This window comes from Montipora capricornis, chromosome 6, assembly GCF_036669925.1.
Source record: "Montipora capricornis isolate CH-2021 chromosome 6, ASM3666992v2, whole genome shotgun sequence".
In the NCBI taxonomy this organism is placed as follows: domain Eukaryota; kingdom Metazoa; phylum Cnidaria; class Anthozoa; order Scleractinia; family Acroporidae; genus Montipora; species Montipora capricornis.
The window spans coordinates 882,949-896,233 of record NC_090888.1 but is presented as its reverse complement, the minus strand read 5'-3'; the positions used below and the strand labels follow the sequence as shown (position 1 = coordinate 896,233).

Sequence of the window (13,285 nt, the reverse complement as noted above, 5' to 3'; positions counted from 1 at the left end):
CATGCCTCCTGCTTAAACCAGGAAAAGCATAGAGAGAATTTTAATTCGAATTAAAATTTTTGCTAGGCTTATTCGTTAGATTTCATGCCTGAATGGTTGGTAGAACCCTAATCAAGCGCGACGCAACGCGACGCAATTCAGGGTTTGAAATTAACGAAAAAATCCAGTCGCAATTTTTCGACAAGATAAAATCGTCGCGCTGCATTGTGTTGTCAGCGGTGTAGCAAAACAAAATATGAGCCCACAATACTTGTGTTGAAAGAAAGAAAAAGCCGCAAAAAATCAGCCGCAAAATCGCCGCAAATGCAACTGTATGTATTGGTCGCAATTTCAAGCCCTGCGCATAAGAGAACGCCTGTCTGATCCCGCTATATGACGTCACTTTCTTTCCAAAGGAGAGAGTAGACTGAGCCCTAGTTGATGTGTTGTTCAGTACGGTGAGTTCATGAGCTGCTTGCCACCCTTAGTCCAACCATGCAACAACGCTTGAACGGTTTGAAAAGCCGCAGCGATGAGTCTAGATTACAAGCAGCTAAAGATCTTCAGCATTATGTATCAACTGAGCTTCGGGAAGCGTCTGCCGAGCAGTACACGAGTTTCATGGACGAGTTGAACCACCATATTTTTGAGATGGTTTCGAGTTCAGACGCAAACGAAAAGAAAGGAGGAATTATGGCAATTGGTGAGCTACGTGCTCCATTTTAAGGAATAAGTTTTAAACTTTTTAATTCCCACTTCTTTGATCTTCTTGCATAGTGTATACATGTATGTACATTAAAGTAGCACTGGAATGTTTAATTTAATTAATTAAAATCAATGAAAGATTAAAATAAAGACTAATAAAAATTATAAAACTCGGTTATATGAAATCCTACTAAATTTAATCCTAAATTGTTGACTCATAGGGTGCATGAATACATCATTTAGTCAATGAAGGCCACTTTCAATATATATTAACATTCACCTTGGAACAGATCTAGAGGTTTAGGACAAAGACAAAGGGAAGTGAATGATATGCTTATATCTGTCACGTTCATTGCAACTTGTTTCTATTGTTTATGTCCTTTCTACCTCACTATCAAGCTGAATATTTATATTTGGAAAAGGACCCATTGAAGAATCCTGTAGCACTTGGAACTGAAGAGTGCAAGTACTATATATATAACTGCAGACAGTACAGTTTTGGCCTTCTGGGTCTCACCAGTGCAGTGCTGTTGTCTAGGACAGAGGTTAAGCCTAAAAGGCCACCACAAATGTCCTACACATGTGGTACATCTAAGCTATGCCAGAGTGCTCAAACTAGCGAGCTAGTGAGCATTCGCAATTGCTAGCGGCAATGACTCATCCTAGTAGAGTGGTCAATTTGGACATGAAATCAAAAGCTTTGTAATGCCAAAGATATGTATATTTGTATCAATATTATTATTTTATTATTGTAAAAGCAAGGCCGCTGCCTAAGAAAATTTTAAAGGAGCCCTCAGAGCTAAACGCTGAGAACTTAGGAGCCCAACATATGAAGTGAAAGGTGTTGCTGTGAAAAATTAAGGCGCCCAGAGCTATTCTTTGGGAGCCCCAGGCTACCGGGCTCCTGTTAGGCAACAGCCTTGAAAAGAATTTTGGTATAAGCAGTTCTTTGCATCATGTCTTGAGTTTTTGTCCTTTTATAGTTGCTCTGATCGGTATCGATGGAGGCAACACAACAAAAATGAGCAGATTTGCTAATTACTTGAGGAACTTGCTTCCTTCAAATGATCAAGTGGTCATGCAAATGGCCTCCAAAGCAATGGGACGACTGGCACTGACAGGAGGGACTTTTACCGCTGATTACGTGGAATTTGAAGTTAAAAGAGCTTTAGAGTGGCTTGGTGGTGATCGAAATGAGGGGCGGAGACATGCTGCGGTAAGCACTGTGTTGTTTGCTGTCTTTCTGAATGTATTTAAACATCTACGATAAAAGTGATTGGAATGTATTACCAGTATGTTCTGGTGAAAGGTGAGTACTCTCACCATTTTGTGGTACATTCATTTTATCTTGAAAAAACTCTAAATTCAACCTCAAATAATATCAAAGGCATCAAAGGTTACATCTGTCCGTTAAAACAAACTCACTTGTTTTATTTTGTCAGCACTAAGCAAAGTTGTTACTATATAGTTGATTTATTTTTGTTACTAAAAATTGCATACTCATGGGTTAATATGCTTTTCAATAATTCACACTTGTGAGAGTGACTCATTGTGTTAATATCTGCAGGTGCTAGTGTTAAAGGAATTAGCCTTGAATGCTCCAACATTTTTCTTTCAACAAGTCCAGCCTTTCTTTGAAAACATTCCCAATGCTGTACGGGACCAAAAAGTATGTATTTAAGCTCTATAATATATGAGTACATTTTGGTAAAACTAATGCACATTATAAAATGAACACAACCTTGTTGTAATATTGTTTACATGTACAATATTGTTTGAACATTAGTTAGGACCATTTCAGCAGTTAAGTGGCCTTGGTACAAGTGTTTGGGTTATTTCCTTTGAACTGAATTGCAAGCATTAGTCAAAAAATTGGCTTTAAAATAAATTATGTTTCACTATGACAAATAATTGTGGTACACATGATTCAGTAGATTACATGTACAAGTTTGTGTACATTTGCAAAAAATTGATGCATCAGCTAATCTGGTGTTTGTTGTTTGGTCTAGAAAGACTTTGTGAAATTATGCAAAATGCAAAGTAAAACAGCATATACTGTAGTGATGTAACTCTGCATGTACCTAGTAAATGATCTACACCATTAGACGATGTGCCATCTTATGGTTGTTCTAGTGGTGGGACCAACCTTTGTAATGTTTGTTGCTTGTAGCAAGCTATCCGTGAAGGTGCAGTGGAGGCATTGCAAGCCTGTCTTGTTATATTGGCTCAGAGAGAAACTAAAGAAATGCAAAAGCGACCAATTTGGTACAATGTAAGTTTACCTGTGACATAATGGTGCAAAATAATATAACACAAGTTTCTCAGCAATATTTTTAATTACACCTGGTACATGTAGATTTATGACTTCATGCTTTAGCATAATAATATTATTATTATTAATATCAAGGGTTTTACTACATGGCTGGTAGAAAGAGTCTTGAGATATTATTACCAGTACCTATAATCTTAATATGATTCAGTCAAAAGTTAATTATTTTAAGACATTTTGTGGGGCTAAAATATAAAGTAGTGCCTGTCTAGTATTGCAGAAACTGCCCAAGAGAAAAATGCAGGAGTACTTACTTCAAATATTCAATTCAATTCAATTCAATTCTTTTTTTGATAAAGCAGGTTAAAATTACAAAAATTACAAAGTAATAGTTGCATCGGCAGCTATCAGCTGATGTGGACCTGCTATGTAAAACTATTTAGAATATATGAAATAAAATATAGACTAAAACAATTCCAATTACAATTTCTCCATATGCCCAATTACAAAAAAGCTGCCATAAGGATAGGATAAGACATCTAAGGGGGACACTAAAGAGTGTATCCCATCTCTCTACATACCTCATAACAGTACTTCTGTAAGCAGGTATAGATTAAAATAGATAATAAATAATAATAAATAAACTTCATAGTGGACTTGGTGAATACGTAAAATTAATAATAAATAAAGTCATCATTCTTGTTTGAAATTACATTAGCTTCGTTATTGAATGAAAAATTAAGAATGTCTTCTGAGTGCTTTCTAAGTATTGCTTTAAACCCTTCTTTGCTAACATTACATAGTTTAACTTTTTTATTTATAAAGTTCCAGATATTTGGGCCTCTATATTGGAGAGAACTTCTCCCAAGTTCAGACCTTACCCTAATAATATTAAATTGATTACAAGATCTTGTTGATCTGGATGATATTGAAAACATATCCAAAATTTGGCTGGGGGCAGCTCCTACAAAAATTTGATGCATCTTACGTAATATACGTCTTTTATATAAATAATTGATAGGAAGCCAATTACACTGAAGCAAACATGAGCTACTTTCTTGTGAAGAAGGGAGACGATTAATTATACGACATGCACGAGCATGAATGTGATCTAAACTATTAAGTAATGATTGGGAACAGTTTCCCCTCACTGATATTCCATAAGTAATGCTATTTGAAAAAGAGGATGATGTTGTTGGCATATCATCTCTTACATAAAAATTAAGGTTGTAATATCCTGAAGTAATTAGGTTAATATATTCCATGTATCTATTTTATTTTATTTATTTACATCTCCCAAGTATCTAATATTTATATTTCCTGTCCAGATTAGTGACTGCTATTTGTGGGATATTGTGATCCTTGTCATAATTAACAGGGATGTAGCTAAGAATAAATTCATCCAGTTGAATGTTCTATTGAGATGGTAAGTTTGTGCTCTGAACATCAAAGGGACCTGGTAAAAAGATTGTTCCTAGTGTCTCGCAACACCCGGCATTCTTCAAGATGGCAAAGACAAGGAAAGAGAATACACGCACAAGAGTACTTTAAAAAAAGCTTTTATTTCATAATTTCCAGTATCGATATATAGATGGTTTTCATGTGATGTCACAGCAGCCATTTTGGTGTACTAGAACAATAGACATCCTCTCCCTTGGGGAGTGAACTCTTTTTTTATGCAAATTCTGTGCAAACATTTTCAATTGTTTTGGACACCAAAATGGCCGTCAAGTCCTGAACGTGAGTGAAAACCGTCTATTCTAGTGATAATTCCATATACTAACAAATATTCAATTTTTTTTGTTAACACATTGAATGACTTTTAAACTTTTTAGAGAATAATTTGCGATCTTCTCAGTCGCTTTGATCAACGCCAAAATTCAGCTGGTGATCACCCCTTTCTGAATCGGCGATTTTCACCGGCGCTTAGCAGGATCCCTGAATTAACATCAATAATAATCTCTTGATAAAACTTAACTTCACTATTGATTAACGTGCTTAGTCATGTCTTATCTACATCCCCTTCAAAGATCTCTAGTCGGTAGATAGGCCGAGCAACCAAGCCCTGGTCTCTTTTTATGACACTTGCAATCCAAACATTTAAGTCTGTTCATATGTCTAGCAAATATACGAGGAAGCAAAGAGAGGATTTGAGGATACAAACACCAAAGAAAAAGGAGTTGTTCTTACAAAAGATGACAAAGCACACGGATCATTGCTGATAATGAATGAATTGATAAGAAGTGCAAGCATTGAAGGAGAGGTTTGTGATAAATTACTCTGTTTTTTATGTACATGAATATTTAACAGTAAATGAGGGCATGCTGGATGTGAAGTGATAGTTGATGCACTGAGCTGGTTTTAATCATTTTATATCCAGCAAGCCTGAGTAGAGTAATCTTTTTATTAAAAACTCCAGGATCAACAACTCTTCTTTGGTGTTGCTGAGGGTATTATTGTCAACTAAAGCATTGATTTCTGCCTCGGTCAATTCTGGTCCAAAATTGCTTTTATCGGCCATTTTTGCTTGGGCTGCAAAAATGCTTGCTTTCAGCTTGCTTTATTGTTGACGCATTCCTTGACCACATTAGGTATATGTACAGCGGGTATATTAACTGATAGCCTGTGTCCGGTGAACCAATGAAAATGCTGGAAATCTGATATCCGTAGTTCAGTTTTTAATACCTAGTTTTATATTAATTAATAAGGTTGCTCTTCATGATTTTAATTTAAAAAAATTTGACTGTATCATAGTGCATTAATTCTTGTCTTGTAGAAGTGGCCATGTGCAATCAAACTGAACAAGGATTTTATTTATCGAAGTATCATTTCTGGATCATTTTGAATTTCTTCCGAAGTGACAATAAAGTAAAATGCTGAATCAATGCATGATTATTAACATTCAAGGTTACCGTAACATTCTAGTTCAGAGGGAGCCTGGGAATTGATGCGGTGATAAATACCCCATTCTGTACTGCAAACTGTCATTATAGCTGTTATTGGCTTGGCTAGGGAATGGCCTCATTAAATAAAAGAATGAACTGCAGTTGTATAGTCAGTTGAATGTACACCTGTAGGTAGAAATTGATTACATTGTTTACCAAAAGGCATAAAAACCTCTGCATGTTTAGCTCTGTGTCTTGGTGAGGATAAAAGCAGGGCTCAAAATTGCGACCAATACAGTGACATTTGCAAGAAGAGAAGTCACAAATTTGTGACTTGTTTTCCTGTTTCTCTCTTTCGAAACAAAAGGGTTAGCAGTTGCCACTTTGCTACTACTTTTGCTAAAATAAATAAAGGTATGACAAAACTATTTTGTTTTTTGCCGTGAATTTTCTTTCAATCTGAAGATAGGGTAATGTAGCTGCGATGTTACATGCACAACTTCATGACTTTGATCATTTGCCATTTACATACATGTGTACAAGTATTGCAGGCTCACATTTTGTTTTGCTGAACTGCTGGCAACACAATGCAACGCAACAATTTTGCGTCTAAATGTTTGTATCTTGTCACAAAATTGCAACTGGATCTTTTTCGTTAATTTCAAGCCATGAAAAGTATCAGTCTAATAAGCTGATTTTACAAAATGTGGCTCTTGATTGGCTTACAGAGAGCAAAGCAAGAATTGGAAGAGATCTATTGTGATCAAACTCAGAGTCAAGTGAGTCTTGATGATCTTGGCATCACCTCCCCAAAGAGTAAGTTTGCTCTACAAACTGGTTACCAGCACCAGAGGACACTGGCATTACTTGGAGGGGGTGGGATGGGAGAAACCATGTGTCATAGTAAAGTATGCAAGGAATTCATGGATGACCACTTTGAAGAGGTGAGGTGAATTTATAATATTGATTTTTCTGCCATTTGTAAAGCAACATCATCAATTTAACGAAATTGATGTCAGTTTTTCATGCTATTTTTGACAATGTTATGACGAAATTTATGATCAATAACCAGACAGACGTATGAAAAACTGACATCAATTTGTTTTTTACAATAACAAAAAGTCAGAGGGGTCAAAATTAAGTCAAGACATGAGAAGAATGCGAGACATTAAAATGCGAGAAGCTTCAATTTCGTTCAATTTGACGTGAGCAATATTGCATCAATATTGCATAAATTATAAATTTATGTGTCTGTCCGCTTATTGACAATAAAAATTAGCCAATGAGTGTGCAACAATTTTGCAGTCATTGTAAAAAATTGTATTGCCTTAAAGATTTAGGAGGTACAGTACACACAGTGGTACGTACTGTGTTAAGTAAAAGTAAAGTAAAGCAACCATATTTAACGTTGATAACTTGTAACAGTAATTCAACTGACAAACCTGAGGTCAACGGTGTGCTCATTTTACTCCTCCCTCTCCATTCGTTTACGGGTATTTAAAGCTAATTAAGCTACATTGAAAGGAAAGAAGTCGAAGCAAGGATGTGAGGTCTGCGGATCAAACTTGGGACCTCTTGCATGAAGGCCGCGTACTAACCGACTGTGCCGCCCAGTGCAGAGACCGAAGGTGCACAAGGTTCTTAGATGTTACTTACATTGTTTTTCAGTTTAATATAAACTAACTGTCCTTTAAGTCTATTTTTATTACTTACAGTAAATTTCATCTGTGAAGTTATGTTGGTCAGATCAGTAAAAACATTACTAGTTTGCCTTAATTTGATATTTTAGTCCTTAGGCTAATAAAGTAATGTACACCGTTAGTGGTCACCTGTACTAAGTTTGATTGGTAAGCCCCCATAAGTTCATTCAGTGTCAAAGTATTAAAATTACTGCTGACAATCAGAAAGCCATAGTTAGGAGTCCTCAGATGTTGTTCAGCATCGTATGTGGTACATGTAAATTCCTCATTTAAGTTGTAGAAGTAGTTTATTTTTTGCAGTTAAATGCTTCTGTACAGCTTGATTGCTGGTGATCTTTTGTAACATGATCTACACAGGTTTGCATTCTGTTTCTCATTATTCTGATGCAGGTTTGCAATTTGGTTTTACGCTACAAGAATACGAGAAACAGCTCAATACAGCAGATGTTGCTGACTCTTCTTCCAAGACTGGCTGCATTCCAACCAATGAGATTTGTTAAGAAGTGAGGAAAAGTTCTCTTTTTTTCATGAAGATAACTTTTTTATTTTTCTGACTTTCATATGCCATACATGTGTCCTAAAATTCTCCATTTCTTTCCATGTGTCTGCTCTAGGTATTTGAAGGACACCATGGACTATCTCTGCTCTGCTCTTAAGAGAGTAAGCTTGACAAAAAAATTAAGGGCATGCTATGTATGCGTGGGTTAATAAAATTTAGTCGAGTGTAGGGTCAGGGATATTTTTATCTTCTTTTAAAATTAATTTGGGATCAAATACAAATTTGATGAGACTTAATTAAATCAGTATTTCAACTTGTACTGGGCTGCATTGTTACATGGCTTTGAAGTGCATGCACACCATGCATGCATAAGCAAATTTCCAAGCAGTTTACAACTCACTGCTTTTCAAGTTTTTTCCAAAAGAATATATTGAACTGCTACTTCAGGATAAATTTAAAGTAATTTTAAACTTGTGATTAACTTAAGATTCCCCGTAAACACCCTAAAATAGTGTGGCATAGCCCCTTTAAAACTTCAGAGTGTAAATGGAGCTTATTAAACATTGTATATTTAAAACACCAGTTTAAGAGCCTGAAAGTCCGAAACTCCCACGCTGCATAATGCTTAATGAGGTCAATTAAGAATCAATTTGGTTTTTGGTCCTCATCTCTTGCCGTTGAAAAATGCTATGATAGCATGTATTTGTGTGTTGACCGAAAAAATGTTCTGTAAATTTCTTTCGTAATTTGTCAGTCTATTGATTTTAGTTGTTTCAGATGGTTGGTACTCTTTATACCTACTGTATACATGTTATGGTTCAAGTCAAAACTTCTTAAACCAGTTCAATTATTATTTTGATTTTCCTTGATAATGAACATCAGACCAATCAAAAATGTGGACCACAACATCTACATGTAATTGTCAGCTACATGTACATGTGCTTCATGGCCTTCTCGTATCATTTTTTTAAAATTTTGTCAACTTGCCATGATAATTTTTAGGAAAGGGAAAGATCCTCTGCATTCAAGGCCACAGGTCTGATAGCTCTTGCTGTTGGCCATGACATAGAAAGACACAGAATTCCAGTGTTTGAACAAGTAAAAGCTTTGTTTCCCATGAAAGATCTTGGACACAGGTAGGACTGAGTATACTGTAAACCTGATTAATTTTATATCCCTAGAGTGGAACCTGAAAAATATCTTATCTTCCTGATATTTCACTTACATGTAGGCAATGAGTTTTTGGTGGCAGCTCTTCTCGTCTATAAACTTTTTGCTATTAAGCGTGATCATGTTTTCCTGTCTTGTGTTTCAGGCGTCAAAAAGCAGTAACTGTAGATCCCATGGTATTTGCTTGTGTTGCTATGATGTCACGTGCTATCGGACCTAAGATCTCTAAGGAAGTTAAAGATTTGCTGGAACCAATGCTATCTGTTGGTCTTAGGTACAGTTCCAAATACACAAATCCATTGTACTGTCATAATGATTGTAATTCATGTCTGAGACTCATTAAATCATCTTCATTTGATTCATTGTTGCAGTTGTTGACAGAAGCAACATTGTCATAATTATCATCTTTATCTGACCACGGTCGCCCTCTACAAGTACATGTATCAAGTCCTTGAAATGATACTGAATTCCTTCATGTATTAATTGTGTTGCAGTCCAGCTCTTACAGCCTGTTTGCATGATTTGGCTCGACAAGTGCCACAGCTGAAAAAAAACATTGAAGGTGACAGCATCATTGTACAAAATTATTCAAGAAATATTAATAACTTTTTTTTTGTTAGTTGCTCATGAAATCAATGCTTTATAATAAAACTGATTCTCTGTTAAATTTTAGATGGTCTTCTCACAATGCTGTCCATGATTTTGATGCAAAAGCCACCCCGTCATCCAGGAGCACCGAGGAGTACCACGCCTACTCTTACTCAATCAGGTGATTGCTTCACTTTCGCTGTGTACTTATTTTCAATCAGAGAGAGGATTGGATTGGATTGTCCCATAGTTGACTTGGCTACCTATTTTTTTACCCAAACTGGATAATAATTTTGTTATTTCAGCTTCTTCTCATTCGCTGTCTGATGCGTTGGATGTGACAAGCACAGTATTGGCCCTCCGGACCTTAGGAACATTTGATTTTGAGGGTAGGTATTTGCTAATTAGTATACATTAGGTCATTAGTGTTAAGCTTAAAGTAAGACCAGATAGTTTAGAATGCATGGCTTCTGTAAGTTGTCCTAATTATTATTATTTGTTTCTCTGTTTCAAAATTTTGAATAATTTAAATAAGAAAGCTCTTTATTTGTGAAGTTCAGGCAATTAGTTTAAAAAAGTCTGCTACGAGCCTAGAAGACCCATCAGGCCGGCGCTTATCTCCGGTTTCTGTAGCATGTAGCAACTAGGAGTATTTCTACTCCCCCCTGGATGGGATGCTAGTCCAATGCAGGGCTACCCCCAGCATTAAATTTGCTGGTGCCCATTAATTTTATACACCTGGCTGGAGAGAGGCACGGTGAAAGTAAATTATCTTGCCCAAGAACACAACACAATGTCCCAGGCCAGGACCCGAACCCGGACCACTCGATCCGGAGTCGAGCACACTAACCATGAGGCCACCGTGCCTCCCAATTAGTTTACTTCTGACAAAACAACAACAACAACAATCCTTGCAGTTTTCACATGTAGTTGATACAATAATTATTTTTTTTGTGTAAACAAAAAGTTTTTGTGTAAACCAGGAGAACTTTATATCAGATGCATGTGAGGGCAAATTTTGAATATAGTAGGTAGTTTATAAAACCACTTAAATTTCGCTTGCTTCCAGGTGAGCAATCCAAGTTGATCTGGTTTAAATTTTGCTCCCACCATTTGAACATTAACACATTGTAGGTCACTTACTGGCTCATGGCAATCTTGTTCGACATTGTGCTGACACATTTCTGGCCAGTGAACACAAGGACATTCGTATGGAGGCTGTGAGAACTTGCTCAAGGCTTTTGTCTCCATCACTTCATGTAAGTCCAAATTGATATACATGTAAATACCTTATCAAGAATGCAGCAAAGGAAATGCATGGTTAATTAATTAATACCCTTGCTGATTTTTACATGATTGTATGATTTTTCATTAGCCCATGGTTGTACCCAATGCTGCTATCCATCATGCCACAATCAGTGCTAGCTCAACTCAGGTTGTATCAGAAGTGTTGTCTAAGATGCTGATGGTTGGAATAACTGACCCTGGTATGTTTTTCTTATTCTTGGTTGTAAAACACATTGGATTGATACACTTATTATAACAAGAACAATAACAACAATAAGATTTACTGGAACTCTCCCAGCACTTAGAGGCTTAATTTGTATAGTCAAACGATAGGACAACTTTTAAGAATCCAAACCAGCTGGCTACGTTGTATTTACAAACACAACTTGGAGAAGTTGAACTGAGGACTACAATGAAAGGCTTCACCTAATAGGCAAAGTGGGTCTTGAACTTGGAGTACATGTATCTGTCTCTCATGGTAAGTGCAAACCAAGGCCAAGCTGCCTCCTTTCACAGACTCAGTTTATTGCAAAAGGTTGCAGTTTTCTTCATTAGATAAAGGCAGTTAAAGCCTTGAGTGTTACATTGGTTGAACACATGATATGTTGCATGGCATAGTTTCATGTTTTTCCAGCTGGTCTTTCATGTATGCAATGACAATTATAATTATTATAATAATTATTGACAGTCTCACTTTTTCTGTTGTAACAGACTCAGATATACGGTTTTGTGTGCTGTCATCATTGGATGAAAGATTTGATGCTCATTTGGCCCAAGCAGAGAATCTGTCAGCCTTGTTTGTGGCTCTTAATGATGAGGTGAGCTCAGGCTGTCACAGTGCTAGACTTTCAGGAAAAGGCTAGATAGGGGCCAGCTGGCCCCTAAGTTTTCAGATTTGGTCACCACCTCAAATATTGTAGTTGCCAAAAGATTTCGGCCCTTTGGGCCTTATAATTTTATGCAATTTAAGAGGTAGATTCATTCATCATGTGAACATTAGAATCCACAAGTGAGCAGTTTCCAACATCAGTGGCTTCATAGCTTCATTGGGTAGAGCGTCACACTGGTTTTGTGAGGTCACAGGTTCAAAGCCCGTTAAAGTTCTGAATTCTTCATGCAGGCTTCTCAATTGCAATTGCTTTCATTTTACCCAAGCTAACTGACGTAACAACCTGGGGATGAGAAAATTGAGCTAAACTTGGTGATGAACATGTATGCTTCTCTTTTGTTAAATTATGGTAGTCATTACGTTCTGAGTTTTAAGCCCTTTATGAGAGAGATTAGTACATTATGATGTTGGTACAGTATAAATAATTGTTGCTTCTGTTTATTTTTTTTTGCTAAAACATCCGTTAAAATTTTCAGGAGTTTGAGATCCGTGAGTTAGCAATTTGCACCATTGGCAGGCTTAGCAGCTTGAATCCAGCATATATCATGCCGTCATTGAGGAAAACCCTCATTCAGGTAAACAGAACTTAACTCTGTATTAGCAGGCATATTTGGTTAGTTCACGTGCAGCCTTTATAGCAGGAATTCACCAGCTTGATCACCCTTGACTTTGATGTCTGTTAGACCTTCCTGTGATCAGTGTGCAAGTAGCTACATAGCTTCAATACATAGTTAAACAGAGAATGAGTGAGGGAGGTGATGAAACAACTCATGTCTAGCCAGTTCTAGTGATACTACCTCTGTAGAACTTACAGAACTACTATAAAATTGTGAAAAGTTCAAGCGGTGTTTCCTTGAATTCTTGCATCTTAAAGGTACTTTTACTTAAAGGGGCTAGGTCATGCTATTTTAGGTAATTTTGTTTAATTTTGTTAATTATGAGCTCTAAACGTCAAGTCTTTCATTTGCAAAATCACAGCCACACAACAACTGAGAATGATTTTCCAGCTACAGGTATGTAAAGGACATTTTGATATAGAGTGATATAAATTTGAAAAAAGGTGGGCCGACGTTTTTCAAATTTACCCAAATTCAATCCATTACAATCCTCTCCAGTTTTGTCCATCCATGTCCCTTCTTGGCTTCCTTGTGTTTTGTTAGAGTTCTTCTATAGTTTTGAACAGTTATTTTGATATTTTAGTTAATTCTATTACCATTCGATCAGTGCTGAAATTGCCTAAAATTGCGTGACCTAGCCCCTTTAATCAGTTTTATTGAAAATGTGTAAATTAAGTTGATTTTACATGCTGATGAA

General features: G+C 36.5%; 1 protein-coding gene across 1 annotated transcript in view; it reads left to right on the top strand.

Moving 5' to 3' along the window:
- Nucleotides 1–420: 420 nt before the first annotated feature.
- Nucleotides 421–13,285, top strand: part of LOC138051115 (serine/threonine-protein kinase mTOR-like) — a 43,648-nt gene continuing 30,783 nt past the window's right edge. The window contains exons 1-17 of the mRNA XM_068897260.1: nt 421–682; nt 1,668–1,900; nt 2,252–2,353; nt 2,855–2,956; nt 5,076–5,216; nt 6,567–6,782; nt 7,929–8,041; nt 8,153–8,198; nt 9,040–9,173; nt 9,353–9,481; nt 9,702–9,769; nt 9,881–9,976; nt 10,101–10,184; nt 10,930–11,054; nt 11,171–11,282; nt 11,794–11,900; nt 12,448–12,546. Of these exons, the coding sequence (XP_068753361.1) occupies nt 475–682; nt 1,668–1,900; nt 2,252–2,353; nt 2,855–2,956; nt 5,076–5,216; nt 6,567–6,782; nt 7,929–8,041; nt 8,153–8,198; nt 9,040–9,173; nt 9,353–9,481; nt 9,702–9,769; nt 9,881–9,976; nt 10,101–10,184; nt 10,930–11,054; nt 11,171–11,282; nt 11,794–11,900; nt 12,448–12,546 (2,115 nt within the window). The 5' untranslated portion in view covers nt 421–474. The remainder of the gene's footprint in view (nt 683–1,667; nt 1,901–2,251; nt 2,354–2,854; nt 2,957–5,075; nt 5,217–6,566; nt 6,783–7,928; nt 8,042–8,152; nt 8,199–9,039; nt 9,174–9,352; nt 9,482–9,701; nt 9,770–9,880; nt 9,977–10,100; nt 10,185–10,929; nt 11,055–11,170; nt 11,283–11,793; nt 11,901–12,447; nt 12,547–13,285) is intronic.